This window comes from Syzygium oleosum, unplaced genomic scaffold, assembly GCF_021117445.2.
Source record: "Syzygium oleosum isolate NSW1041296 unplaced genomic scaffold, Sole_v2.1 Sole_v2.24, whole genome shotgun sequence".
Classification (NCBI taxonomy): domain Eukaryota; kingdom Viridiplantae; phylum Streptophyta; class Magnoliopsida; order Myrtales; family Myrtaceae; genus Syzygium; species Syzygium oleosum.
Window position 1 is genome coordinate 1,756,700 of NW_026607508.1, and position 26,028 is coordinate 1,782,727.

General features: G+C 38.9%; 4 protein-coding genes across 8 annotated transcripts; 2 read left to right on the plus strand and 2 right to left on the minus strand.

Annotated features, from left to right (window-relative positions):
- The first annotated feature begins 280 nt into the window (after positions 1-280).
- On the plus strand, positions 281-2,365 carry LOC115664942 (ankyrin repeat-containing protein BDA1-like). The gene is made up of 2 exons (XM_030586820.2): positions 281-904; positions 1,314-2,365. Exons 1-2 carry the CDS (start codon positions 293-295, stop codon positions 2,094-2,096), a joined length of 1,395 nt encoding a protein of 464 aa, XP_030442680.2. The 5' UTR covers positions 281-292; the 3' UTR covers positions 2,097-2,365.
- Positions 2,366-5,986: 3,621 nt separating this feature from the next.
- On the plus strand, positions 5,987-7,124 carry LOC115693347 (ankyrin repeat-containing protein ITN1-like). Its single transcript, XM_056302650.1, is given in 2 exon segments — positions 5,987-6,055; positions 6,058-7,124. Coding segments are annotated over 2 exon segments (693 nt in total). The 3' UTR covers positions 6,682-7,124.
- Positions 7,125-7,616: 492 nt separating this feature from the next.
- LOC115693350 (F-box/LRR-repeat protein At5g02910-like) lies at positions 7,617-9,936 on the minus strand. Its single transcript, XM_030620330.2, has 3 exons — positions 9,299-9,936; positions 8,841-9,020; positions 7,617-8,391 (listed from the first exon to the last, which is right to left on the minus strand). The coding sequence occupies exons 1-3, from the start codon at positions 9,800-9,802 to the stop codon at positions 7,987-7,989; spliced, it is 1,089 nt and encodes a 362-aa protein (XP_030476190.2). The 5' UTR covers positions 9,803-9,936; the 3' UTR covers positions 7,617-7,986.
- Positions 9,937-18,100: 8,164 nt separating this feature from the next.
- LOC115693349 (F-box/LRR-repeat protein 25-like) lies at positions 18,101-21,847 on the minus strand. Of its 5 annotated transcripts, none has more exons than XR_008814312.1 (4): positions 20,954-21,847; positions 20,505-20,678; positions 19,433-20,059; positions 18,101-18,899 (listed from the first exon to the last, which is right to left on the minus strand). XR_008814312.1 is itself a non-coding variant. In XM_030620326.2 (4 exons), the coding sequence occupies exons 1-3, from the start codon at positions 21,806-21,808 to the stop codon at positions 19,637-19,639; spliced, it is 1,452 nt and encodes a 483-aa protein (XP_030476186.2). In that variant the 5' UTR covers positions 21,809-21,847; the 3' UTR covers positions 18,101-18,906; positions 19,621-19,636. The 5 variants fall into 5 exon arrangements, 3 of the variants coding, with proteins under 3 accessions (XP_030476186.2, XP_030476185.2, XP_030476189.2); XR_008814311.1 differs by having other exon boundaries at positions 18,101-18,906; positions 19,402-20,059; XM_030620326.2 differs by having other exon boundaries at positions 18,101-18,906; positions 19,621-20,059.
- Between the last annotated feature and the right edge of the window lie 4,181 nt (positions 21,848-26,028).

Genomic DNA, 26,028 nt, shown 5'->3' on the forward strand with positions numbered 1-26,028 from the left:
ATTTCAATAGAGCATCCACTCGATTCTTTAACACATGTTACATGTGGACACTTAACCCATATAGGGACCAAATGGAGACGAGACTCTACAGAAAATGGCCGCCAGGTGTGTCCCAACGTACCCCCAGTAAAACTCCAAGAGTCATCACCTTACGTGAGTGACATACTAGGACACGCGTGTGAACCGAGCCACATACTTGCAGATAGGAACTATCTACCAGTCAATTTTCGGCCTTCGTCGAGCCTACCGTGAAGGTTGACTTGGTTGTGAGTATATATATTCAAGTCCCCAAATGGAGGGGTGCGTATCCCGAAACTCTCCTTTTAGAGAGCCAAACATGGAGTCCGAGCTCTACCAAGCCGCCGTGAAAGGAAATGTGCCTCCTTTGCTTGAGTTGCTCGCAAAAGATAAGCTGCTTCTCGACAGAATCATGACCGGGAATCACACCGAGACTCCTTTGCACATTGCAGCCATGCTCGGACACTTGGAATTCGTGGAAGAGGTCCTAGCTCGGAAGCCCGAGCTGGCAAGAGAGCAAGATTCTCAGAGTTCGACGCCTCTTCATCTCGCAGCAGCAAAAGGGTACCTTAACATAGTGGCAAGCTTGTTAAGAGTCGGCCCTGAAATATGTTTCGTCCATGATAAATACGAAAGAAACCCTCTTCATGTCGCGGCCCTGAAGGGGCATGTGGATGTGTTGGAACTCTTGGTTCGAGCGAGACCTGATGCAGCCCATAGTGTCATTGAACATGGCCAGACAATCCTGCATTTATGTGTGAAGCACAACAGACTTGAAGCTTTGAAGTTTTTGATAGATATCTTGGGTGATGAGCAGTTCATCAACTTGAGGGACGAAGATGGCAACACAATTTTGCATTTGGCTGCTGCAGATAGACAAACTAAGGTATGTTCATACAACCAAGCCGCTGTGCTAGTTAGATTCAGTGAGCTTATCAACCAAAAAGGCATGAATGTTATAAAAATATTCGTAAGCTAAAAGATATCCATTTAAAAATCATTGCATGTAATGATACTTAGAAAAGAAGTCATTGGTCCAGATAATTAACGCCAACTTTATGGTACACGCTATTTTCATACTAATTTTATGTAGATTAGAGGGAAAATAAAACCAGAGATGGCAAAAGAGATTCCAAAGGGGATGAGTTTCCCTTTTGAGAGCATCACATAATAGTCACAAACACTACAGGATAGAAAACACTGGTACCAAAGTTAATCCTAAAAAATATATAGCATAGGCTTGTCTAGTTCAAACTTGAGCATAATTGGTAAATTCTGTTGTTGCTCCTCTACAGACTATAGCCTTCTTGATTAATAAAGGAATAAACCCGCACATTACGAACTCCAGAGGTTTAACAGCACTTGGCCTATTAGCACAAGGCGAAAGCGTGGGAAGAGACTCAAAGATTAAGGACTATGTTCCTCAAACTTTAGAGAATCACGACCCATTCGGACCAACAGTCTACGCAAATAGTACAATCACCGCCTTCCATCCACCTGTAGGAGAAGAGGACAAAAGGGAAAGAAAGAGAAAGTGGCAAGATAGTATGCATGAGACGCTAATGGTGGTAGCGACATTACTAGCTACCATGGCATTCCAACTCAGCATTACCCCGCCTGGTGGCCTTTGGCAAGACGATGTTTCAGGTGATGAAAAGATCGCAGCACATACTGCGGGCGACTCTATAATGGCATTTAAGTACTCAGATGCGTACAAGAAGTTCATAACATGTAACACGATAAGCTTCGTCGCATCGCTTAGCGTCATTATGCTTCTCATAAGTGGTCTTCCTCTAAAGCAGCGTCGGATCACTACGTGGATTGCAATGCTGACTATGTGGGTTGCAATAACATTCATGGCAGCCACTTATGCCATCTCCATATTTGTCTTCACACCAGAAAGCGAACTGAATAGTACAAGTAATACAGTTGGATATGCGGTGCTGGCATGGGTTGCATTGATGGCTCTTCTTTTCCTGTGCCATGTTGTTCGCTTAATCATGAAGTGTGGACACAAAGTCCTGAAATTCGTCCGCAAAGCCTCAACAAAACGGAAGCCGGAGGATCTTATAGCTTAGTGGTTGTATATCGCTACAAATGTGTTTGTCCCAAAAGAAGTGTCCTGAGCCCTAAGGCCATGCGAGAGGAGATGTTATACAGTATGTGCTGTTCAGTGTGCCGATTAGACGACTTAGCTACGATGCATTCGAGTATGTATGTATGTGTGTATGTGCTAGCGAAAACAATAAATGTTTTATGCGTGTTGAATCTATGTAAAAAATGGAGTTTAGATGTATAATGGATGGTTGGTTTGTTTGAATAGATTTGATTTGCGGTGGTTAGAATACGACTCAAAAGGATTATTACTTATTGATAGGATCCAATGATTACAAGTTTGGAAAGAACACAAGGGTATGGATGATTAGGGTTACTGGGGGCAAAAAATTTGAGGCGAGACTCCTCAAGCTGTCTTTCTTAGCGACTATCTCCTGCATATGGATGGAACGCAATTGCAAACGGTTTCAAAACAAGTCGATTGAGGCTCATCTTCTGTTGGCTAGGATATGAAAGGTTGTGAGAGGTAGGGCATCACTCTACCAACATTGTGTGCTTTCCCGGGCAAATGTTTTATTGGCTATTGTATGGAGGCTTCCTTTTTCCATCTTCTCGCATAATTAGTCTCTTTGAATTGCTAGGGGTTTCTCCTAAGCTTTTGTAATTCATCTAATTAATGATATTCACATATTTATAGCAAAAAAAAAAAAAAAGAACACAAGGACTATTTTATGTAGATTTGCTAAGAATAGGGAAATAGAAAGTAAACTTTAGGTTGCTTAGATTTCTCAATAAAAGTTACAATCATTAAGACCTTCGAGTTTTGGATAACTTGAGGTAATTTACTATCTATAAAGGTAGAATACTAACTACCATTTACACGGACTTACGAATGATTAACGATTATTACAGTCAATTATTGATTATAAGTTGTGTCTCTTATGACAATTTCAAGTACCTTATTATCCCATTAGTTAATTGCTAAGTGATATGAATTTCTTGTTTCAAATTGTATCACTCAATTACCACACAAAAAGAAAAATTACTAATTAGACGTGCAATTGAGATCCTAACGATTTCAGGCAAATTATAATCTCCGTATGTATAATGACACGGGACAGGAACTACAAGTTATGACCTGGCGAGTTACAAAGTATAAAAGGAAGTTACCGTTAATTATGAAAAATACTGAAAAAATGAACTACCAATTTTGACTAATTGAAGAAAATTATAATATTACTGGATAACTAGCGACAACATCCCTAATTTAAGTGGTGTATATGAATGTCACTATTTTTATACAATTTTATGAAAAACAAAGTGCAACCGGATTATGAGGAGTTTAACCAATTTACCATAGCTTTAGATCAATTACCAAGTATTATATCTCACGCCATGGCTTGAGGTAATGTTATAAGGAAATTACTAGGCGTAAGCATTCTCATGTTACAAAATAAATAACTTGCCATCAAAGTAGTAACATCTTTTAAGACGGTAATCTACCACAAAGGAATTCTTGTTTTGAACTGTTTAATTAAATTACTACGCAAAAAAGGAATGTACTAACTACAGGTACAATCGAGATCACGATGATTTCAAGCAAATTACAATTGTTGGAGACATAATTATTAAGGACAGGAATTACAAGTTATGACATGTCGAGGAAATTTACACCATGGTAGGACAATTACTTAGTAATTCCATTGTCGAGTTATGAAATATAAAGGGAATTTACTATTAATACTGGAAATATACTAACAATAATGAACTGCCAATCATGACTGATTAAAGAAAATTATAATATTACTAGATAACTACTATTGAAACATCCCCAACTTACGAAGTCTACGGGAATATTTCTATTTTTGATAAAATTTTATGATTCACCATAGATTTAGGTCAACTACAAATGATATATCACACGGATGGTTTGAGGTAATTTACTATGTTATAAGGAAATTACTAAGGGTAAGTATTCTCCTGTTACAAAATGTTTAATTTACCTTCTAAGTAGTAACATCTCTCAAGATAGTATTCTACTATATCAAAATAGAAAGTTACCCTGTAAGATATGATGTGCCTTTCAAATAGTAATTTCCCTTGTAATTAGTAAACTGAGTGAGTGCTAATCCTTGATGATCTTAATTATACTTATTCTTAGTAAATTGTTAACAAAGCCTAATCGTAGTAACAGCCTTCTTGTATCATAAATGCCAGATGTTGTTTGTTAGTTTTATATTGTTTCGTAAAATTAGTTTCAACATCGTTAGATTACCTTAATGTTCGTAGATATTTGCAAAAGCAAAAATTATCTTACAGTTGATAAATTATCTTTTGAATTCATAAATTGTGTACAACCAAAGTAAACTACAAATAACTAGCTATAGCCGGTCAATTTTGCACACGGGATAGAGGTCCCAATTCTCATATGGGACCCAAAAATCACCCTTTCTAAGTTAGAAACAAGCTTTAAGACCGAAGCAGATGTTTTGTGCTCATGAGGGTAATTTAGGGCAAGGACTTTCAAACAAATATTATCGCTTTCACCAAAAACAATGTTAAAGATTTAATGTCCAAATAAAAAGATCACTGCCAACAATTTTTTACATCAGTCATGCGAAGGAGAATCGAAACTTTCTCAAGAATTCATTTTCATGTTTTCTGAATGCAGTGGAGCAAGTGACCTGAGTAGGTAACATACTTAATTTTGTCGCGTGACTTGGTTTTCTTTCTCTTTCTTTCTGGGAAGTTACTTAATCAGTTTGTTTTTGCTGATCGTACCTTCAAAGTAAATTAATCTTTGCATAAAAGCACATTGGTGTTTGAACAAAAATGGGCAATCAAATGCGTAGCAACACTGCTGCTTGCTTTAAATTATTTGCTAGCTCAAAGTCATTTGCGACTATTTTGGCGGTGAGACTAATCGTAACTGCATGTACAACGCTATTGCTCATTTCAAGCATCTTCCTAACACAATCCTTAAAGTTGAATGATCTTAGCTGAAGAATAGGGTAATATGCAGGCTCAAATAAGACTATAACAGGAGCTTTCGAAGTCGACATGATATGTTTAGGGAATTGGCGCTGCGCCTGGGGACCATTTAGTGGTGACACTGTTTGCATTTGGTCTATGGAAGTCAAGTTCACGCGTGCATATATGTCCATATTCTTAAGAAAAGGAAAGGACTGGTGTAGATAGATTATGGTCTTTGATCTTAGCCAATCATGTCTAAGATTGTGTGTAGAGTGTCTGGTCGTGGTTTGAGGGAAGAACATCGTCGCAATGAAGCATTGCGAGAGAAGCGGCGATCACAGGATGTTCAAGGCTTCAAGGGGACATGTTGAGAAGAACTGCCTCTCTCTCTTTTCCATTTTCCAGATTTCTCTCTCTCTCGCTCGTCCTTCTTCCATATTTTTCCTTCTCTCCAGCTTTTTCCCTTTCTAGCCGCCTCTTCCGATAAGCCAAAGCAAGTTGCACTGCGATGATTAGTTTCGGAGATATTTTATGTTGGACAAGGGTAGAAAACTGGGATATCTTTAAGAATCAAGTGGATGCTCAATTGAAAAGAACACTCAATAAAGTACTCTTCTCTGTTCTCTCTCTACGTTGCTTTATACACTACACAGTCGCACATGGAGCAATAAGGACCACACGGAGACGAGAATCGCCAGAAAATGGCCGCCAGCTGCATCCCCACATACCCACGATGAAGCTCCAAGAATCATCACCTTTTCTAACATCCTCCGACATTTGCGACACTCGACCCACATACTTGCAGTTAAGAAATAATCTATCAATCTTTTTTCGATCTTCGTCCAGCCCTCCGTGAAGGTTGACTTGGTTGTGAGTATATATATTCAAGTCCCCAAATGGAGGAGCGAATATTCGGAACTCCCTTTTTAGAGAGCCAAACATGGAGTCCGAGCTCTACCAAGCTGCCGTGAAAGGAAATGTGCCTTCTTTTGCTTGAGTTGCTCGCAATAGATAAATAAGCTGCTGCTCGACAGAATCATGACTGGGAATCACTCCGAGACTCCTCTACACATTGCAGCCATGCTTGGACACTTGTATTTCGTGGAAGAGGTCCTAGCTCAGAAGGCCGAGCTGGCAAGAGAGCAAGAATCTGAGAGTTCGGCCCCTCTTCATCTCGCGGCAGCAAAAGGGTACCAAGAATCTCAGAGTTCGGCCCCTCTTCATCTCGCGGCAGCAAAAGGGTACCTTAACGTAGTGGCGAGCTTGTTAAGAGTCAGCCCTGAGATATGTTTCGTCTGTGACAAATACAAAAGAAACCCTCTTCACGTCGCAGCCATGAAAGGGCATGTAGATGTGTTGGAACAGTTGGTTCGAGCGAGACCTGATGCAGCCCGTAATATCGTTGAACATGGCCAGACGATCCTCCATTTATGCGTGAAGCACAACAAACCGGAAGCTTTGAAGTTTTTGAGAGATATCTTGGGTGATGATCGGTTCATCAACTCGAGGGACGAAGATGGTAACACAATTTTGCATTTGGCTGCTGCATATAGACAAACTGAGGTATGTTCATACAACCGAGCCTCTGCGCTATTTAAATTTAGTGAGCTTATCAACAACAAAAGGCGGTTTTAGGAAACATGAATGTCCTAGAAATATTCGGAAGCTAAAAGATATCCATTTACAAATTACACATGGTATGATATTTGGAAAAGAATTCATTGGTCTAGATAATTAACTAAAACTTTATACTTCACGCTAAATTCTTACTAATTTTATCTAGAGTAGAAGCAACATAAAACCAGAGATAACAGAAGAGATTCAACAAGGGATGAGTTCCCCTTTTGGAGGCATCAAATAATAGTCACAAACGCTAGAGAACTGCAAAACGCTAGGAGCAAAGTTAATCTTGAAATATATATAACATGGGCTTGTCTTGTTCAAACCTTACACCAATTGGTAACATCTGTTGTTACTCCTCTTCAGACTGTTGACTTCCTGATTAATAAAGGAGCAAACCTCAACATTATGAACTCCAGAGGCTTCACAGCACTAGGCCTATTAGCACAAGGCCAAAGCACGGAAAGAGTCTCAGAGATTGTGGATTCTGTTCCTCAAAATTCTGGAACACTATCAGAACATAGAGATTACAAACAACACCACATCATGAGATCAAACAAAAAATTAAGATCTACACATGATTTAGAAAGGATTTTTGTGGAAAGGATAGTCAAAAACAACTTCAGCATCTTGAGAAGCTCTACGGAGGTTTAGAACAACTCGAGCAGCTTCAGGCAGTTTTCAAAGAATCCACCATTTCACATATTTTGGTCCAATGGCAACGATCGCCATCTTATCCAACACGAATGCATTTTCATGTAGAAATCTTAACACGGCAACTACAGGTTTCGAACTAAGAGAAACAACACTAAAACTAACAATGGCAACATGCTTGAGCCTAAACATACCCTCAACTAAGTGCTGGACTTTAATTGTGGAATTATACCATATGAATATTGTTATAATATTTGGTAATTTGATTCCCAAAGTATTCATTTTATTATCAACAAAATAGTTAATTACTTGGTTGAATATGACATCAAGCATAATGTCTACACCTCTATGGTCCTTAACAAACACAAGCATATATACCTTACCATCGATTGCACCGGTACTGGAATTCTACAAAAAAATTTTAATTACAAGCCATGTCTATCAATAACTGGATCCAATACATTACTTATGTGAATAGGGACTTTCTTACAGGATGGAGGGCTAGAGAAGGAACCGACACGGCTACACACTGCTCAACCTTGTAAAACAATTTCGAAAACAAATATTATCCCAAAACTTGCTTTAAAACACTAAAAACTTACATGAGACAATACCAGCAACAGATCAAGCTAGTTGATGTTGTGGCTTACAGTATACCTATTCCAATCAGGCATCCTTATGGTCAATATGCAAACATTTTGTTGTTACTCTAGCTCCTTTCTTTTTCCACTTGGTGTGCACTTCTTCTAGATAATTGAGTATAACCGCAGCATGCTTAGAAGCTCTGTGATAACTTTGAAGCCATCGGGCCACTTCGAGCAATTTGCCTGAATCAACTACCTCGAGATCTTTTTGTGATTTACGATTTTTAACTCTGATGACCATATTTTCCAGCACAGATGCATGTCCGAGCAAAAACTTTACCATCATGAGCACTTCCTCATATCTGAACCTTAAACAAGCATAAAATCCAAAAATCTCAACATTCTTGAGATGCCAAGCCCAACGCTTGAACTTCTTCTTTATATGCCAATAGCTCTCATGATTAACATTGGGGGAGTCTATGTCAAGCTGCACACGGATTAAAGACAAAGTGAATGTTCCAAATAAAACACGAATTAATTTCCATGCCTTCATGTTTTAATCTCCCGAAAGAATGATCATTTCTTGTCAAATTAGATCTCTAGCCCACAGTAATCAGATCAGAGGAAATCATAAACAAGGGAAACCAAAATTTCGGCACTCAAGTTCATCAATGCAAGTGCAATCTTCTCATTCTCACCATCACAGTGACCTTCACAAAAAAAAGAGAAAGAAAAAGAAAGACAAGAATTTGTGACACTGTCATAAACTTCCAGAGTATTATAGAGGGAGCATTTGATACATAGGCTGCGACGGTCGAGAAACTTCCAGAGGATTGTACTAGTTTCACTGATTCATGGACTCAAGAAGACAAAGGAAGGGAGCCAGTTAATCCTTTGAAATATCTAAACCTGTGAATAAGAGTTTAAGGAATATACTGAGAAGGTGCTGCTATCAGATGGCTTAAAAATCATGACCAGCTTCTTCAAATTTGGTGTAATTGCTAGCACATTTGCTATAGCAGGAAAGCTGAATTCAGGAATGGGCATCTGTAGCGTTAGAGACTTGCAATTCGGCAGCGAAACCTGTACATCTTCTATCTTCCGAGGCCACATAACCTAACCATGTCAAAAGGTAAAGTCAGATCACCAAAAGAAAGTTTGCAAAGGTCACATCTTTGTATTTGTTATGTTAGCAAAATATAACTTGGAATCATAGAATATAGATTAAACTTCTCTGAAATACATAACAAACCAGTACTTCTTTTCTCATAGAAAATTCCATCAATATAACCCCCAAACATTCATAAGCTTTGGTAGAATGATGCACAATATCCTAAGTGAAAAACTACATTGAAAAGATAATGTCCATTAGGAAGCAAGATGATTATACTCACCCGAAGGCACCAAGCACCAAAAAGAATTCGAGTAGCATTCTGCAGCTTGAGCATTTCCTTTAGCAGGCAGCAATCTGATTTCGCTGAAACATCAAAATCTAATTCGGCTTCAACTAAGGAAGGTGCTTCAATAATTCTTATTGTCCTATCAAAATGAGCCCCTCTCACACGCAATGACAACAAAAAAGGAGTCGAAATGTGCAGAGGGGATTCCATGACATTTGTATCAATTACCAACTCTCTTAAACTTCTCGAATGAATTCCTTTTACACCGTGGCATCTTGTCAAATTCAAGTATTCAAGAACAGGGCTGCCCATCAAAATCTTCCGAAGCACATCATCACTCACATTTTCAATGGACAAGGACTTAAGCGAACTCCAACTACTACTTTCGCTGGATGAGAAACGACAGCCTCTCAAACATAGATTAGTCAAGGAAGAGCAATTATAAAGCAATGGAGACAATGGGTACTCCTTCCACGATGGGTAATCCTCCCACAACATATACCATCAGATATTCATATTTAGAAGAAGGTCTTCTACTTGATGATCAATTGCAAAGTGAACCCAAGAATCTATGTCAGTGGGTTTGATGAATTGCTGGTCTGAACTGACGTCAAGGTGGAACTTTTTCGCCTTATGCCCCACATAGAGTGTCAAAACCCTGTCCACAATTGAATCATGGTAAGAAGAGACAGAGAACCTAAGATCTGAGACAGTGGTCCAAACAGGCTGCCACCTTTTCGACAAAACACAAGTTTTGATGACGTCCTTCATGGGCAAAAAGGAGAAGATATGATGGATTAGGCAATCGGGCAAGAGACTGATGTAATCCTCATTATCTTTTTGGCCCTTGGTTTGGGTCGAAGTACCTGCCATGGCTTATGAATAGATTCTAGGGTTTCTTCTTTGCCCTATTCGGTAAAGCATGGACCACCCTAATTGGAGAGATTGCTTTGTTAGGTTATGACTCAAGATTAGAGTTTAAAGTCCACCAAAAAGAATATATACATCTCAAATGATTAATAAACTCAACCCAACAAATATCATTTCAAATATATATATTGATATCCAAAATCCAACTCCCAAAGTCCCTCGCTGATATGGTTCTCGCCCTGTTTGTCAACAGCTATAGAACTTGAGAAAGAATTGAGATGAATGTTATGAGCAAACTACCGCTTTATAAATCTTTTTTGAGCAGAATACATTTTATATAGCATTTCAAACCATTTCATCAACTCCAAACTATTTCAAGAAAAAGTTAACTATACCATTTCAAATAACCAAAAGGGAAATAAATGCCTTGATCCAGCTTTACGCAACAAATATGCTATAAACACCACTTTTTTCGTTTCAATAATTATCAAACCATTCAATGCCTCTTACATAACTTATAACACATGTTATTCCTATCATTTTCAAGAAATGAGTTTACAAATCATAAAGATAAGCATCACTCACCACTAATCGAAAGTCAAATTAAAAGCTATACAGCCCGAAAAGCTTCAAAATCCTATCAAAGAAGCGTTAAAGAAGGTCAAATTTGCATGCAAACTAATCTCCATTAAGACTTTACTAGGCAACGCTATTTTTAGGGTCAAAATGTCCACTATGGGTCGACAAAAAGGCCACATTAAACTCGCTACAGTGAACAGAGCAGCAAGCTCATCTTGCATGGCAAATTTTGGTGCATCATTTCTCTCTCTACCAAATTCCGTTTCAGGTGAGTTTACAGGGCTCTTTCGAAGTACCAGAAGATCCAAAGCTCTCCAACCCATCATCTGGCCAGCAACTAACGAAATTTGGCACAGAACACTGCTGGTTGCAAGAACTGTATAGCAGTTTCCGAGAACTTCCAAAAATCAATATCTCACGAGAAGCCTAAGTCGTGATTAGTAAAATACTACCTGTTTGTAGGGATGTAAGTGACCAAATTATCACTATTGGACAACTCGGACTTGGTCGGAGCATCACCGGAAATGTTGACACAGCTAGGGCTCCAAATTTAACTCTAAGAACAAAACTAGCTAGTAAGTAAACCTGTCAAATGGGTAGATCACATCAGGTTTGGGTGGGTTGAAAATGAATTTGACCAAAATTGACCCATTTTTATGTAATACAAGCTTGGCGACCCATACCCGACCCAACCTAGACCCAACTAGACTCCAACTCTTAGCAATTTGTGCCCTTACATACGGTAAATAACATACTGAGAACAAAAGTAAACAATTAAAAAAAAATTAAACATTTAGCAAATAACAAATAACAAAAAAATTTGACGATACTAGAACACATATCCTGTTATTTTGCGTGGTGCTAGAAGTTTGATCTAAAGCCCATCATCTAAGATTAAGAGGGAAAATAAGAAAATGTACCAAATACCAACAAAGGAAGAACAAGATTATCTACAGATATAAGGGATGCTACTACCATTTCTAAAATAAAAGAAGGGTCCTTTTTAGCTATTCATGTATAAAAAAGGTATTAAAAAAAAAACCTAGTTGAGCAAGGATGAGATTCCAACGGGGGCAAGCAAAATACACATAAAAGATGGGGTCAGGACAGTCAATTCCCTCATCCACAAGGGGAGTGAGTCCCTGGGGACAGTACAAAGAGATTGACGGTGAGAAGCTGAATGTCCCCAAACAACAACAGAGCTCATGCTCATCATCAGATCAACAGTAAGCAACATAGGATGCATCAACAACCACTACAACAAGCACAATTTGATCATCAAATTCAAGATCACAGCACCAACATGGGGTTTACAAATGTTAGTAACAGTTTTTGTTCTTCAGCAAGCATTTTGTTGACTGTACATAGAAAAAGAATGTGACTCCTGGATAGCTAATAATTCATGATCAGTCAAGTTTCACAGAGGACTTTCTGTGTCCAGATGAAACACAGAAAAGCACACTGATGATGGAAAGGAATCAACTGCTGAATAAATTCGATGAATAGTCACCAATTGCAGTTGACCAAGGCAATCTACCGTTCCCTTTGGTATAAACAAACAACTACTCCATATGAGGCTCACCTTTGCATGAAGACCTCTAAACTGACATCTCGAGAAGCTCTTGAGCATCTGAAACTCTTTGATGATTCCTATAATACGACCAAGAAGACCAAACGGCAGGCCCAACCTCTTCTTGGTACGTGAAAGCTGCAGAGCAACTTGTTTGTTCAATCTGGGGAAGAACAAGATTCCAGAATCGGTTGACTTATACATAAAACTCAATTAGATGGAAATTTCCCACATTGACATAGTCAACAACGAAAAAAGAATCTTGCAAATCCCAATCCTTCACCCACAATCAAACCTTCCTTAATCACGAAGAAGTTCTCCCATATTCTATTCGTGGTAAACGCATATTCTTTAGCATTCCCGAATTTTAAAATCCCCACTTGATCCAAGTACTAAGAGGAAGAAAGATTAAAAGATGAAAGACGCAGTGTAAATATCTGTATATATTTCATGATCTCCCTGAAGTGCACGCTCACAGAGGCATTTCATCAAACACCTGACCCCCCAATGCATTTCCAAAGGTAGAATCCAAAACAGGCCTTCCCGGATCGTCACAGGGCCATGGTTGGCGTCGAACGTGGTCCCAGCTAAATGGTAAGAGGCGAAATTGGGTAAGAGTCCGAGAGAACGCGGTTCGGAGGAGCGAGAGCGAAGTGGGTATGTTCAAATTAAGTCGCAGAGAGAGTGGGCCGAAATCTTCCGCATGTCTTTAGCTCGTGGGGATCTCCGGCGATAGAGAGGTGGTGCGACGGCGGTGGAGACAGAGAGAGAGGGAAGGGGCGGAGAAACGTCGCGGTTGTGGCGGTTCTCGGCGAGGCGCGACGGAGTTACGCAGGCTCAGGCTTTGGCTCTGGCTCTGTTTAAGTGGTGGAGAAGTGGAGGACAGAGCGCCGGAAAGCGGCGGTGGCGGTGGCGGTGGCAAGTGGGAGAGTGAATGATGAGTATGTCAACTCATTTTCAAAGTTTTAACTCACCAATATATTAATCCAAATGACTAAATATGAATTAAAAAATGAATCTTTTACCTATTTTGATTAATATCACAAAAAATTTAAAATTGGTAACAAATTTACTTCAAATTAATTTTTTGATCATAAAAAACTTTGAATTGATGCACATGTGACTTATTTACCCAAAATAATTTTTTTATCACAAAAAACTCCAAACCGGTACATTGTTACAAATTTACTCTCCGTTAGTTTTCATTAAATTTGATTTAATGATAAACCCTAAATTGATATACCCGTCAATTGCATGTAATTCAACTCAGCAATTTGATGGCAAAATTTAACGGAAACTAACGGAAGGTAAATTTGTTACAGGTGTACTAGTTTAGGGTTTTTCGTGGTATTAATCCTACCTATTTTGATACCCATATTTTTTTTTTTGGTCAGATAACACCTTTACTTAGACGGAGAACCTAAGACCAAGATAGACGAGGTCCAGCTTCACGTTTTCGATAGAATGCGAGTTTTCGACGACATCCCTCGTGGGCCAAAAAAAGCGAAAATGCAATGGATTAGGCAATCGAGCAAGAGATTAATGTAATCCTCATAATCTTTTTAATCAATTAAAGGATATGCTGGTTTTAGATGTAATTTACCCACCATGTTGTACTATGAAGGAATGTAAGAGGTAATCTTGTGGCCTAAGAGTAAAAAATCAGGCCTTAAGTAAAAAAGAAAAGCTCTTTTAGGCCCAATAAAAGAAGAATTGCTGTCATGCACATCATTACTACAGAACTATTTTTTGGAAAAGTACCATAAATACAAACTCAAAAGGGGAATGAAAATCCTAAGTAATATTGGAAAATGTAAAAATACAGTGAAGTATACTCTATTAATGACAAAAAATAAAAGCTAAAAATTCTGGTCTCAACTTAATTAATAAATATTAAAAGTATAGCCTCCTAAATATTATGTACAAACCTATCCAACAGTAAATAGATATGAAGTTGAATTTCAATAAATTCCATCTGATCTAATTGATTAAAAAAATTCAAAGATGCACATATATTAGGTCTATGAGTTTCATTCACATTTTACATGAATTTGTCAATAAATAAATAATTTTACACTATATATATCTTGCAATATAAAAGCCATATTTTCACTATATAGATGGATATGGTCTTCTAATGCAATGTAAGTTCATCAGCCGGAAAATTAAATCCATTTACAATTTTAGTCTATACATGGATTACTTTTTTTATATTTATTATAGCAATTAATCTAGAGAACGTTTATTTACCGCCATGAAAATGCTTTAGGGAGGTGGATATAAAAACAATTTTGAAACAAAATACAATCCCAGAACTCGCTTTAAAACATTGAAAATCCTACATGGGACATTACCAACAACAAATCAAGCTAGTTGATGTTGTGGCTGATAGTATTCCTATTCCAGTCGAGCATCCTTATGGCCGATGTGCATACATTATGTTACTCTAACTCCTTTCTTCTGCCGCTTTCCGTGCCCTTCTTCCTGATAATCCAGTATTACCTCAGCATGCTTAGAAGCTTTATGGTAACTTTGAAGTCATCTGGCCACTTCAAGCAATTTGCATGAATAGACTACCACAAGATCTTGTTGTGATTTATGATTCTTAACTTTGATGACTGTATTTCCTGGAACATATGAATGTCCGAGCAAAAACTTTAATGAAGTGATCTTTCATGGTTGCAATTATACTCCTATTGGAGAAAGATGCTTTGCATACTAAAATGGGGGGAGACACAAATTCTTGAGTGCAAAAAAATCTGCAACACTAAGCAATCGGTCAGGAATAATTTTCCATCGGTCACATGTATAAATACCATAGACGGATGTCAAAAAAAAAATACCATAGACATTTTTCTACCGTAGATTTTAGTTGACAAGAATGAAGTGAAAGAATGTTACAGAAATCTGACCGAGGCATGCACAATGTCAATTGCTTAATGTTGCCACAGATGACTCAAAGAGAGAAGGAAAGGACACTTGCTGCAGTACTAGCTGATCTTAAAGCTGCTGAAGAAGGTTTCTTAAAGCAAAAATCCAGGATATCCCGGATTAAATTGGGTTATACTTACTCTGGCTACTTATTTTGAGTTGTTAGAGCAAGAAATTGCAAAGAACGCTGTAAGAGTGCTATATAATTGTCTTGGTGAGACTTGAAAAAGTATGATGATATTAAAGAGGAAGCAATTTCTTTCTATAAGGGTCATCTTTGTAGGACTGATCCTCATTATAATGCTGGTTCAGAGAAAGAGTTGAGATCCATCTTGAAATAATCTCTATGCAGGAGGATATTGCTACTCCTATATCCCCTGTTACAGCTGCTGATGTTAAAGACGCAATTTGGTCTATCAAACAGGACAAGAGTCCTGGACCTGATCAAACACTTCTTGCTTCTTCAAAAGAGCCTGGAATATGTTGGTGCTGATGTTACTAGGGTCATGCTTCATTTTTCTCTTCTTCCTGGTTTCTTGGGACTATTAATGCAAAAACAATGACATTAGTGACAAAAGTTCCCATCCTTCAAGGATGTCTGAATTTAGACCAATTTTATGTGATTTGGTCTATAATTGCATCACCAAGATACTTTCCCCGAGACTGAGGACGATTTCTCCTTCATTTGTTCATCCCAATCAGAGTGCTTTCATCGAAGGGAGAAACATTGCAGATAAAATTCCTTTAACCCATGAAATTGTGAAGTGCTATCATATAAGCGGAGTTTCAATTAGATGCTTTGTTAAAGCTGATATTATGAAGGCTTTCGACTCTGTGAATTGGGATTTTATTCTTAATTTCTTAAAGGCCATTGGCAGGCTGCAACTTTGTAAGTTGGATTTGGCTTGTGTGACAAATCCCATGTTTCTATTGCTCTTAATGGTTCTTTGGAAGGTTATTTTCCTGAAAAGAAAGGGCGTAGACAAGGAGATCCCTTGTTTCTTTATCTTTTTGTCATGGCTATGCACAAGCACTCTCATGCTTGTTGACTGATGTGCAGCTGCAGGGAATATTCATTGTCATCCTTTGTGTAAGGAGATCAAGCTCACCATTTAAGTTTTGCAGATGACCTTGTTGTATTTCAGGGTGGGAAGGTTGAGGATCTTCGTGTGGTTTTGCAGATATACGAGGAAGCTTAAAAAGGACAAGAGTCCTGCACCTGATTAATACACTTCTTGCTTCTTCAAAAGAGCCTGGAATTTGTTGGTGCTGATGTTACTAGGGTTATGCTTCATTTTTTCTCTTCTTCCGGGTTTCTTGGCGCTATTAGTGCAAAAACAATGACATTAGTGCCAAAAGTTTCCATCCTTCAAGGATGTCTGAGTTTAGACCAATTTTGTGATGTGGTCTATAATTGCATCACCAAGATACTGAGGAGGATTTTGCCTTCCTTCATTCATCCCAATTCTTGGTGTAATGTTTTTGTTTTGCTAAGAAAAGTGATCAATAAGTTGTGCAGAAATGTATTTTCCATGGTTAGCTACTCATGCTCGAGGGGCCAGAATTAGCTGGGAGATAGTTTGTTTTCCTATGAAAGAAAGTGACTTGGATTTAAAGAGGCTCGTGCACTCCAATATGGCTTGCATTTTGAGATATATGTGGCTGATCATGATAAAGGCAGGCTTCGGTTGATAGCCTGGGTTGATGCTTACAAGTTGAGAGGGAGGATCCTTTGGACTATCCCCATATCGACCTTTGCCTCGTATGCTTGGAGAGCAATTTTGAAACTCAGGCATTTGGTCCGGCCTTTGACCAAACACATTATTGCGCAATGGTGAAAATACATTTCTTTGGCATGACTGTTGGCATCCAGCAGGTTCTTTAGTGGAGGTGTTTGGGAGAAGACTCGTTCATGCTGCAGCTCTGCCTTCCCATGCTGAAGTGTCTCCTGTCATCAGAAACACGGACTGCGCTTGGCCAAAGTCTAGATCTGAGGAATTAGCGATTGTCCAATCTGCTATCTGTGGTGTCCTATTTCCTAATAATGCTACTGATCAAGTTGTTGCAATTTCAGCTAGAGATGGGGCATTCTTTGTTAATAGTGCATGGAATGAGCTGAGTGTTCAAAGAGACCCAGTAAAATGGAGTCACTTGCTTCGGTTTCGTTTGAATATACCCAATCACTCCTTTATCTATCGGCTTGTGATCATAACAGGTAGCCTACTAAGGATGGAATGGCTTCATGGAATGCCCCTTTGCCAGGGTTATTTGGCAGAAGATTCTTCATCTATGCGACATACATAGAACAATTGATACTTGGAATGTTGAGCTGGAATAGGCTTCTATGCACTTCAAAAGCAAGTCAAGTTTGGCGAGCCAGGAACAACAAAATTCATTCTGTGCAAAGTGTTTCTAGAGTGCAGGTTTTACTTGCCATAAAAAGTGATGTAAGATGTAAATTGTACAAAGACAAGAAAACTGCTGCTACTATTGTTTCTTGCAGTTCCATTTGGTTGTAAATGGGGGAATTTGAAGCTAGATGATCTGATTTTTACTGGAGCTTTTAAAGCGAGGTTGTGCCACTCACATCAAGTTTGATTCAATGAGATACAATATCTAAAAAAATGTCACAGAAATATTCGTGAGATCTAGTGTAATGTCACAGTTTCTTCAAATGTAATTTGAGTGGAATCTAACAAGATAACTATAGGTGATTATGTTTCAGTATCCACTGGAGCTTTTCTGCTAAGAATTATCTATAATCTCTGTTATCTTGTATTGGTGAAAAGAGCCATCAGGGATCAGAAAAGGCATGCATGATAGTCATTGCCTTTAATACATCTATCTCGAAGAGTAAACTAAACTATCATGAAATGAAAACCAACAGGAAGAAACACAATTCAAACATCCACATAGTATATGTCTGACAAACTGCTGGAACACTATTAGAACATACACATGATGAACAACAACACATCATGAGATTGAACAAAAAGTTAATATCTAAACATGATTTTGGAAGGATTTCCCTGGAAGTCAAAAACAACTTCAGCATTTTGAGAAGCTCTATGGAGGTTTAGAAAAACTTGGGCTGCTCAAACAGTTTGCAGGGATCCACTTTTCAACAGATTTTGGTCCATTGGCGAGGATCGCCATTTTATCCAACACGAGTGCATTTTCTAGTAGAAATGTTAGTATAGCAATTACAGTTTTCAAAATAAGATAAATGACACCAAAACTAACAATCGCGACATGCTTGAGCCTAGTCATACACTCAACTAAGTGCACGACTTTAATTGTTGATCATCCCATATGAATGTTGTTATAATATCCGGTGATCTATTTACAAAACTCTTCATAATATTATCAACAAAATGGTTAATTACTTGGTTGAACATAACATCAAGCATAATGTCTACACTGCATATATATACCTCACCATCGATTGCATTAGTACTAGATATTAACCCAACAATTTTAATACAAGTCATTTCTAATAATACCTGGATCCAGTATTTCTCATCCAACAATTGCCTATATCATGTATTGCGGCTAACTTTATTAGCCTTTGAACAAGGAAGATGATAGAATGAGCCATCTACTCCTTTTACCAAACCATCCCAATAGCTGGCGACTTCAATCTCTCTTCAACCTGTAAAATGCAATATTTTTTTGAGTCAAAAGATGTGTGACTAAAAAATACATAGTATTGAAGCTTAAAAGTGAATCAGTGTACCCAATCATTGAAATCAAGATTTCGTTAAGTTTATAATGTTTCGAGCACTCTCATCTTTTATCTTTCTTATTTGATAGACTCAAATTTTACATAGCTACTTTGATCCCTGTGCTATAATTTTAACATTCTACTCATTACGCTATTAAAAAGGCAAAGTTTTCAGGTTTTCCCCTGAATTTTGAAATGTCAAAAATTTTAAAAAAAATAAAAAAAAAAGCCACCCGGATGTGTACATAACAAGAAATGCTCTCATAAAGTAAACAAGATAACAAATGCCCTCTTCTGGAAAAAGGTCCGAAAGCTATGGGAGTTTTAGGGATATAAATTCCATTATTTGAGTTGTGTTTTCTGTCTTTGGTCAATAGGATACACATGGTAATGACATGACAAAGGCCAAGTTCGGGTTGTCACCATCATTGAATGAAGATGGATTTCTTAGAACAGCATAACTTATTTGAATAGGGACTTCCCTCCTGGATCAAGGGCTACGGAAGGACAAGCTACGGCAACACATTGCTCAACCTTGTAAAACAATTCCGAAGCAAAATACTATATCATAACTTGCTTTAAATCGCTGAAAAACTTCCATGAGACAATACCAGCAACAGACTAGTTGATGTTGTAGCTTACAGTATTCCTAGTCCAATCAGGCATCCTTATGGCCAATGCGCATACATTTTGTTGTTATTCTAACTCCTTTCATCTGCTGCTTTCCATGCTCTTCTTCCAGATAATTTAGTATAACCGCAGCATGCTTAGAGGCACTGCGATAACATTGAAGTCGACGGGCCAGTTGATGCAATCGGGCCAGTTCATACAACCTGTGTGAACCGACTACCTCAAGGTGTCGTGATCCATTTATAACTTTGATGACTATATTTTCCAGCAAAGAGGCATGTCCGAGAAGAAACTTTACCAGCATGAGCACTTCCTCGTATTTGAATCTTAAGCAATCATAAAATCCAAAAATCTCAACATTCTTTAGATGCCGAGCCCAGCGCTTGAACTTCTTCTTCATATGCCAATAGCTCTCATGATCAACATTGCAGGAGTATAAGTTAGACGAATTCTGCACACGGATAAAAGACATAGTGAACTTTCCAAATAAAAAACACGATTTAGTTTCCACACTCTAATATCTTAATAACCCGAAAGAATAATCATCCCTTGTCAAATGTATTTAGTAATCAGATCAGAGGAAATCATGAATGAGGGAGACCAAAATTCAGGCACCCAAGTTCATTAATGCAAGCGCAATCTTCTAATTGTCACCGTTACAGTGGCATTCACAGAGAGAGAGAGACAGAGAAGAAACAAGAATCCAAGAGACTGTTGTGAAACTTTCGGAGCATTTGAAACATAGGCGGTGACAGTCTTGAAACTTCCAGAGCATTATACTAGTTTCACTAATTGATGGACTCAAGGAAACGAAAGAAGGGAGAGACTTTGAATGGTACGTCCCAGTTAATCAGAATTGAATTCTTAACTTGTGAATTAGAGTTTAGGGAATATACCCAGAACAGATCATATGGCTTAAAAATTATAATCAGCTTCTCCAAATTTGGTGTAGTTGCTAGCATATTTGCTATGGCAGGAAAGCTGAATTCGCAAATGAGCATGTGTAGGGTCAGAGACTTGCAATTCGGCAGCGAAACCTGCACGTCTTCTACCTTCAGAGGCCGCATAACCTAACCATGTCAAAAGGTAAAGTCAGATCACCAAGAAAAAAGTTTGGGGTCACATCCTTGTATTTGTTATGTCAACAAAGTATAGCTTAAAATGATAAAACATAGATCAAACTTCTCTCAAGTACATCACAATCCAGTACTTTTTTCCTCATAGAAAATTCAACAATATAACCACTAAACGTCCACAAGCATTGGCAGATTAATGTCCACTATCCTAAGTGAAAAGCTACATGGAAAAGATAAAGTCCATTAGGAAGCGAGATGACTATTCTCACCCGAAAGCACCAAGAACCGAAAAGAATTCGAGTAGCATTCTGCAGCTTGCAAAGGATTTCCTTCAGCAGGCGGAAATCCGATTTGGTTGGACCGTTGAAATCGTATTTGATCGGACCGTCGAAATCTAATTCTGCTTCAACTAAGGATGGTGCTTCAACAATTCCTATTGCCCCAAAACAACAATGCCCCCTCACACGCAGTGACAGTAACCGCGGAGTCGAAATGTGCAAAGGGGATTTCGCGACAGCATCATCGATCACCAACTCTCTCAAACTACTCGAATGAATTCTCTTTAAACCCCGGCAGCCTTTCAAAGCCAAGCATTCAAGAACAGGGCTGCCCATCAAAATCTTCCGGAGCACATCATCACTCACACTTCCAACGGACAAGGACTTGAGCGAACTCCAACTAACGCTCTCGCAGGACGTGAAACGACAGCCTCTCAAGAACAGCCGAGTCAACGAGGAGCAATTATAAAGCGATGGAGACAATGGGTAATACGGCCACCAAGTATTCAAGTCGACACGAAGCTCTTCCACCCCATGATCAATCGCGAACCGAACCCATGAATCGATCTTGGAGCGGCAGAAGTGCTTTGCCATGATGTCGAGATGGAACTTCCTCACCTTGCTCCTCCCGTACAGCGCCAGGACCCTGTCCACGAACGAGCCGCCGTCGCCGCCGCCGTGCGAGGAGACGGAGAACCCGAGGTCCGGGACGGCGGTGGTCCAGGCGGACCGCCACCGCCTCGACAGGACGCACGTCCGGACGGCGTCCCTCGTGGGCAAGAAGGAGAAGATGTGCTCGATTGCGTCATCGGGCAACAGGCTGACGTAATCCTCGGTACCCGCCATGGCTTTACGAACGGGGGATTCTAGGGGTTTTCTTTTTCCTTCTCTTTCCGGTGAAAGATTTTTGCTTCTTTAGGTGACGAACACCGGAGGATGTTCGAGATTTTTAACTCCTAAAATTCCTTTGTCCTTTCAAATCCCCCTGTTAAAAATTCAATTTTTATCTAGTGTATGTTGTACATAATGTATTTAAAAGGATATGGATATTTCCATATCGCATATGATTTAATCCCCTCCGTTCTCACTATGATTTTCCTTGTTGGGACAATTTCCTTCGATTTAGTTATTTTCCCATTTTGGATTTTTTTTTTCCGAATATGAGCATATTGTTATTTACAACATAAAAATTATTTTTCGACTTTGTCATTACTCTTAACGCAACTCCTACATCATTTTTTGACCTTGGCGTGGGCGATGCCTAGTGAGGTCGCCTTGGCTTGGGCGAGGGTCGGCCTAGCCAGATTTGGCTTAGCAAAGGCCGACCCTCGCCTGGTCGAGCCTCGCCTGTGGTGGTCCACGGCGACCCTCGCCTAGTCGAGGCCAGCCAGCCCGCCCGGCCATCGCCAGCCACTAGCAAAAGGAGGAAGAAAGAGAAAAAATAAAAAAAAATATTAAAATATTATTATAAATTGTCCACGTCAACGACGACGGTATCATGTAGGCCGGCCGACGTCCACGTCAGCAATATCTGGCCAACATTATCCGAAAGAATTGAATTGACACTTTGTCAAAATGTTTAAGACTAAATTGGCACAAATATAATATGTTTAAGATTTTTCTCAACACTTTTCCCTATTATGTTGTTACTCTAACTCCTTTCTTAGGCCGCTTTCCGTGCCCTTCTTCCTAATAATCAAGTATTACCACAACACGCTTAGAAGCTCTATGATAACTTTGAAGTCATCTGGCCACTTCAAGCAAATTGCATGAATAAACTACCTCAAGATCTTGTGGTTACACATGCATGTCCGAGCAGAAACTTTAATTAACTGGTCTTTCGTGATTTCAATTATACTCCAACTGGAGAAAGAAGCTTTGCATGCTGAAATGGTGGGAGACACAAATTCTTGAGTGCAGAAAAATCTGCAACACCAAGCGATCAATCAGGAATAATTTGCCATCAGTCCCATTTATAAATACCATAGACATTTTTCTACCGTAGATTTTAGTTGACAAGAATGAAGTGAAAGAATGTTACAGAAATCTGACTGAGGCATGCGCAATGCCAATTGCTTAATGTTGCCACAGATGACTTGTAGAGAGAGGAAAGGAAACTGGCTGCAGTACTAGCTGATCTTAAAGCTGCTGAAGAAGGTTTTTTAAAGCAAAAATCCATAAGGGTTGTTAGAGCAGTACTCTAACTACTTTTTTCGAGTTGTTAGAGCAAGAAATTGCAAAGAAACTGTAAGAGTGCTATATAATTGTCCTTGTGAGAGACTTGGAAAAAGTATGATGATATTAAAGAGGAAGTAATTTCTTTCTATAAGGGTCATCTTTGTAGGACTGATCCCCAGTATAATGCTGGTTTAGAGGAAGAGTTGAGATCCATCTTGAAATTCTTTCTATCCAGTATGATGCTGGGTCATCTTTGCAGGACTGATCCCTGTTACAACTGCTGATGTTAAAGACCCAATTTGGTCTATTAAACAGGAGAAGAGAGAGCACCTGACTAAACACTTCTTGCTTCTTCAGAAGAGCCTGGAACTGTTGGTGCTGATGTTACTATGGTCATACTTCATTTTTTCTCTTCGTCCAGGTTTCTTGGGGCTATTAATGCAAAAACAATAGCATTAGTGACAAAAGTTCCCATCCTTCAAGGATGTCTGAATTTAGACCAATTTTATGTGATGTGGTCTATAATTGCATCACCAAGATACTTTCTCTGAGACTGAGGAGGATTCGCCTTCATTTATTCATCCCAATCAGAGTGCTTTCATTGAAGGGAGAAACATTGCAGATAAAATTCCTTTAACCCATGAAATTGTGAAGCGCTATCATATAAGCGGAGTTTCAATTAGATGCTTTGTTAAAGCTGATATTATGAAGGCTTTCGACTCTGTGAATTGGGATTTTATTCTTAATGTCTTAAAGGCCATTGGCAGGCTGCAACTTTGTAAGTTGGATTCGGCTTGTGTGACAAATCCCATGTTTCTATTGCTCTTAATGGTTCTTCGGAAGGTTATTTCCCTGAAAAGAAAGGGTGTAGACAAGGAGATCCCTTGTTTCTTTATCTTTTTGTCATGGCTATGCAAGTATTCTTGTGCTTGTTGACTGATGCTGCAGCTGCAGGGAAAATTCATTGTCATCCTCTGTGTAGGGAGATCAAGCTCACCATTTAAGTTTTGGAGATGACCTTGTTATATTTTAGGGTGGGAACGTTGAGGATCTTTGTGTGGTTTTGCAGATATATGAGAAGTTGTACCAGCTGTCAGGACTGAAACTTAATCCCATGAAGACTGAGTTATATTCAGGAGGTTTAACTGCAGATTCAATAGCAAATAATCACTGGATTTGAGCAAGGTTCTTTGCCTGTCTTGGGGTCCCTCTTGTTTCAGGCAAGCTAGCTGCAACTGATTGTAAACCTATGTTAGATAATATTTTGCAGAGAATCACTAGCTGGCCTTCTCAAAAGCTATGTCATTTGCAGGAAGGCTTCGATTAATTTCCTCAGCATTGCTTAGCATATCCAGTTACTGGTGTAATGTTTTTGTTTTGCTAATCAAAGTGATCAATGAAGTTGTGCAAAAATGTATTTCCCATGGTCTGCTACTCATATTTGAGGGGCCAGAATTAGCTGGGAGATGGTTTGTTTTCCTAAGAAAGAAGGTGGCTTGGATTTAAAGAGGCTTGTGCACTCGCATATGGCTTGCATTTGTAGATATATGGGGCTGATCATGATAAAAGCAGGCTTCGGTGGGCAGCCTTGATTGATGCTTATAAGTTCAGAGGGAGGAACCTTTGGACTATCCCCACATCAACCTTTGCCTCATATGCTTGGAGAGCAATTTTGAAATTCAGGCATTTGGCACCGCCTTTGACGAAACACATTATTGAGCAATGGTGAAAATACATTTCTTTGGCATGAGTGTTGGCATCCAGCAGGTTCTTTAGTGGAGGTGTTTGGGAGAAGACTCGTTCATGCTGCAGCTATGCCTTTCCATGCTGAAGTTACTGTCATCAGAAACACGGACTGGGCTTGGCCAAAGTCTAGATCTTATCGATTGTCCAATATGCTTCCGTGGTGTCCTATTTCCTAATAATGCTACTGATCGAGTTGTATGGATTTCAGCTAGAGATGGGGCATTCTTTGTTAATAGTGCATGGAATTAGCTGATACTTAAAAGAGACCAAGTAAAATGGAATCGCTTCAGTTTCCCTGGAATATACCCAATCACTCCTTTATCTCTCGGCTTGTGATCCATTAACAGGTAGCCTACTAAGGATGGAATGGCTTCGTGGAATGCCCCTTTCCAAGGGTTATTTGGCTGAAGATTCTTCATCTATGCCACATACAGAGAACAATTGATACTTGGAAAGTTGAGCTGGAATAGTCTTCTATGCACTTCAAAAGCAAGTCAAGTTTGGCAAGCCAGGAACGACAAAATTCATTCTGTGCAAAGTGTTTCTAGTGTACAGGTTTTATTGGCCATCAAAAGTGATGTAAGATGTAAATTGTACAAAGAGAAGAAAACTCCTGCTACTATTGTTTCTTGCAGTTCCATTTGGTTGCAACCGGGGGATTTAAAGCTAGATGATCTGATTTTACTGGAGCTTGTAAAGCAAGGTTGTTCCACTCACATATGGTTTGATTCAATGAGATACAAAGCACACTAATCTATCTAAAATAATGTCGCAGAAATATTCGTGAGATCCAGTGTAATGTCACAGTTTCTTCAAGTGTAATTTGAGTGGATCTAACAAGGGGTGATTATGTTTCAGTAACCACTGGAGCTTTTCTGCTAAGAATTATCTATAATCTCTTTTATCTTGTATTGGTGAAAAGAGCCATCAGGGATCAGAAAAGGCATGCATGATAGTCATTGCCTTTAATACATCTATCTTGAAGAGGAAACTAAACCTATTATGAAATGAAAACCAACAGGAAGAAACACAATTCAAAGATCCACATAGTATATGTCTGACAAACTGCTGGAACACTATTTGAACATACACATGATGAACAACAACACATCATGAGATTGAACAAAAAGTTAAGATCTAAA

Excerpts from the sequence above, each read along its gene's own strand:
- LOC115664942 (XM_030586820.2), top strand. The coding sequence starts at position 293 with ATGGAGGGGTGCGTATCCCGAAACTCTCCTTTTAGAGAGCCAAACATG. Across the intron at positions 905-1,313 it reads CTGCAGATAGACAAACTAAG|ACTATAGCCTTCTTGATTAA; the intron begins GTATGTTCATAC and ends GCTCCTCTACAG.
- LOC115693350 (XM_030620330.2), bottom strand. The coding sequence starts at position 9,802 with ATGTTGTGGGAGGATTACCCATCGTGGAAGGAGTACCCATTGTCTCCA. Across the intron at positions 9,021-9,298 it reads TTGGTGCTTGGTGCCTTCGG|GTTATGTGGCCTCGGAAGAT; the intron begins GTGAGTATAATC and ends TGACATGGTTAG. Across the intron at positions 8,392-8,840 it reads CTGATAGCAGCACCTTCTCA|CTTGACATAGACTCCCCCAA; the intron begins GTATATTCCTTA and ends ATCCGTGTGCAG.
- LOC115693349 (XM_030620326.2), bottom strand. The coding sequence starts at position 21,808 with ATGGCGGGTACCGAGGATTACGTCAGCCTGTTGCCCGATGACGCAATC. Across the intron at positions 20,679-20,953 it reads TCGGTTCTTGGTGCTTTCGG|GTTATGCGGCCTCTGAAGGT; the intron begins GTGAGAATAGTC and ends TGACATGGTTAG. Across the intron at positions 20,060-20,504 it reads AGCCATATGATCTGTTCTGG|AATTCGTCTAACTTATACTC; the intron begins GTATATTCCCTA and ends ATCCGTGTGCAG.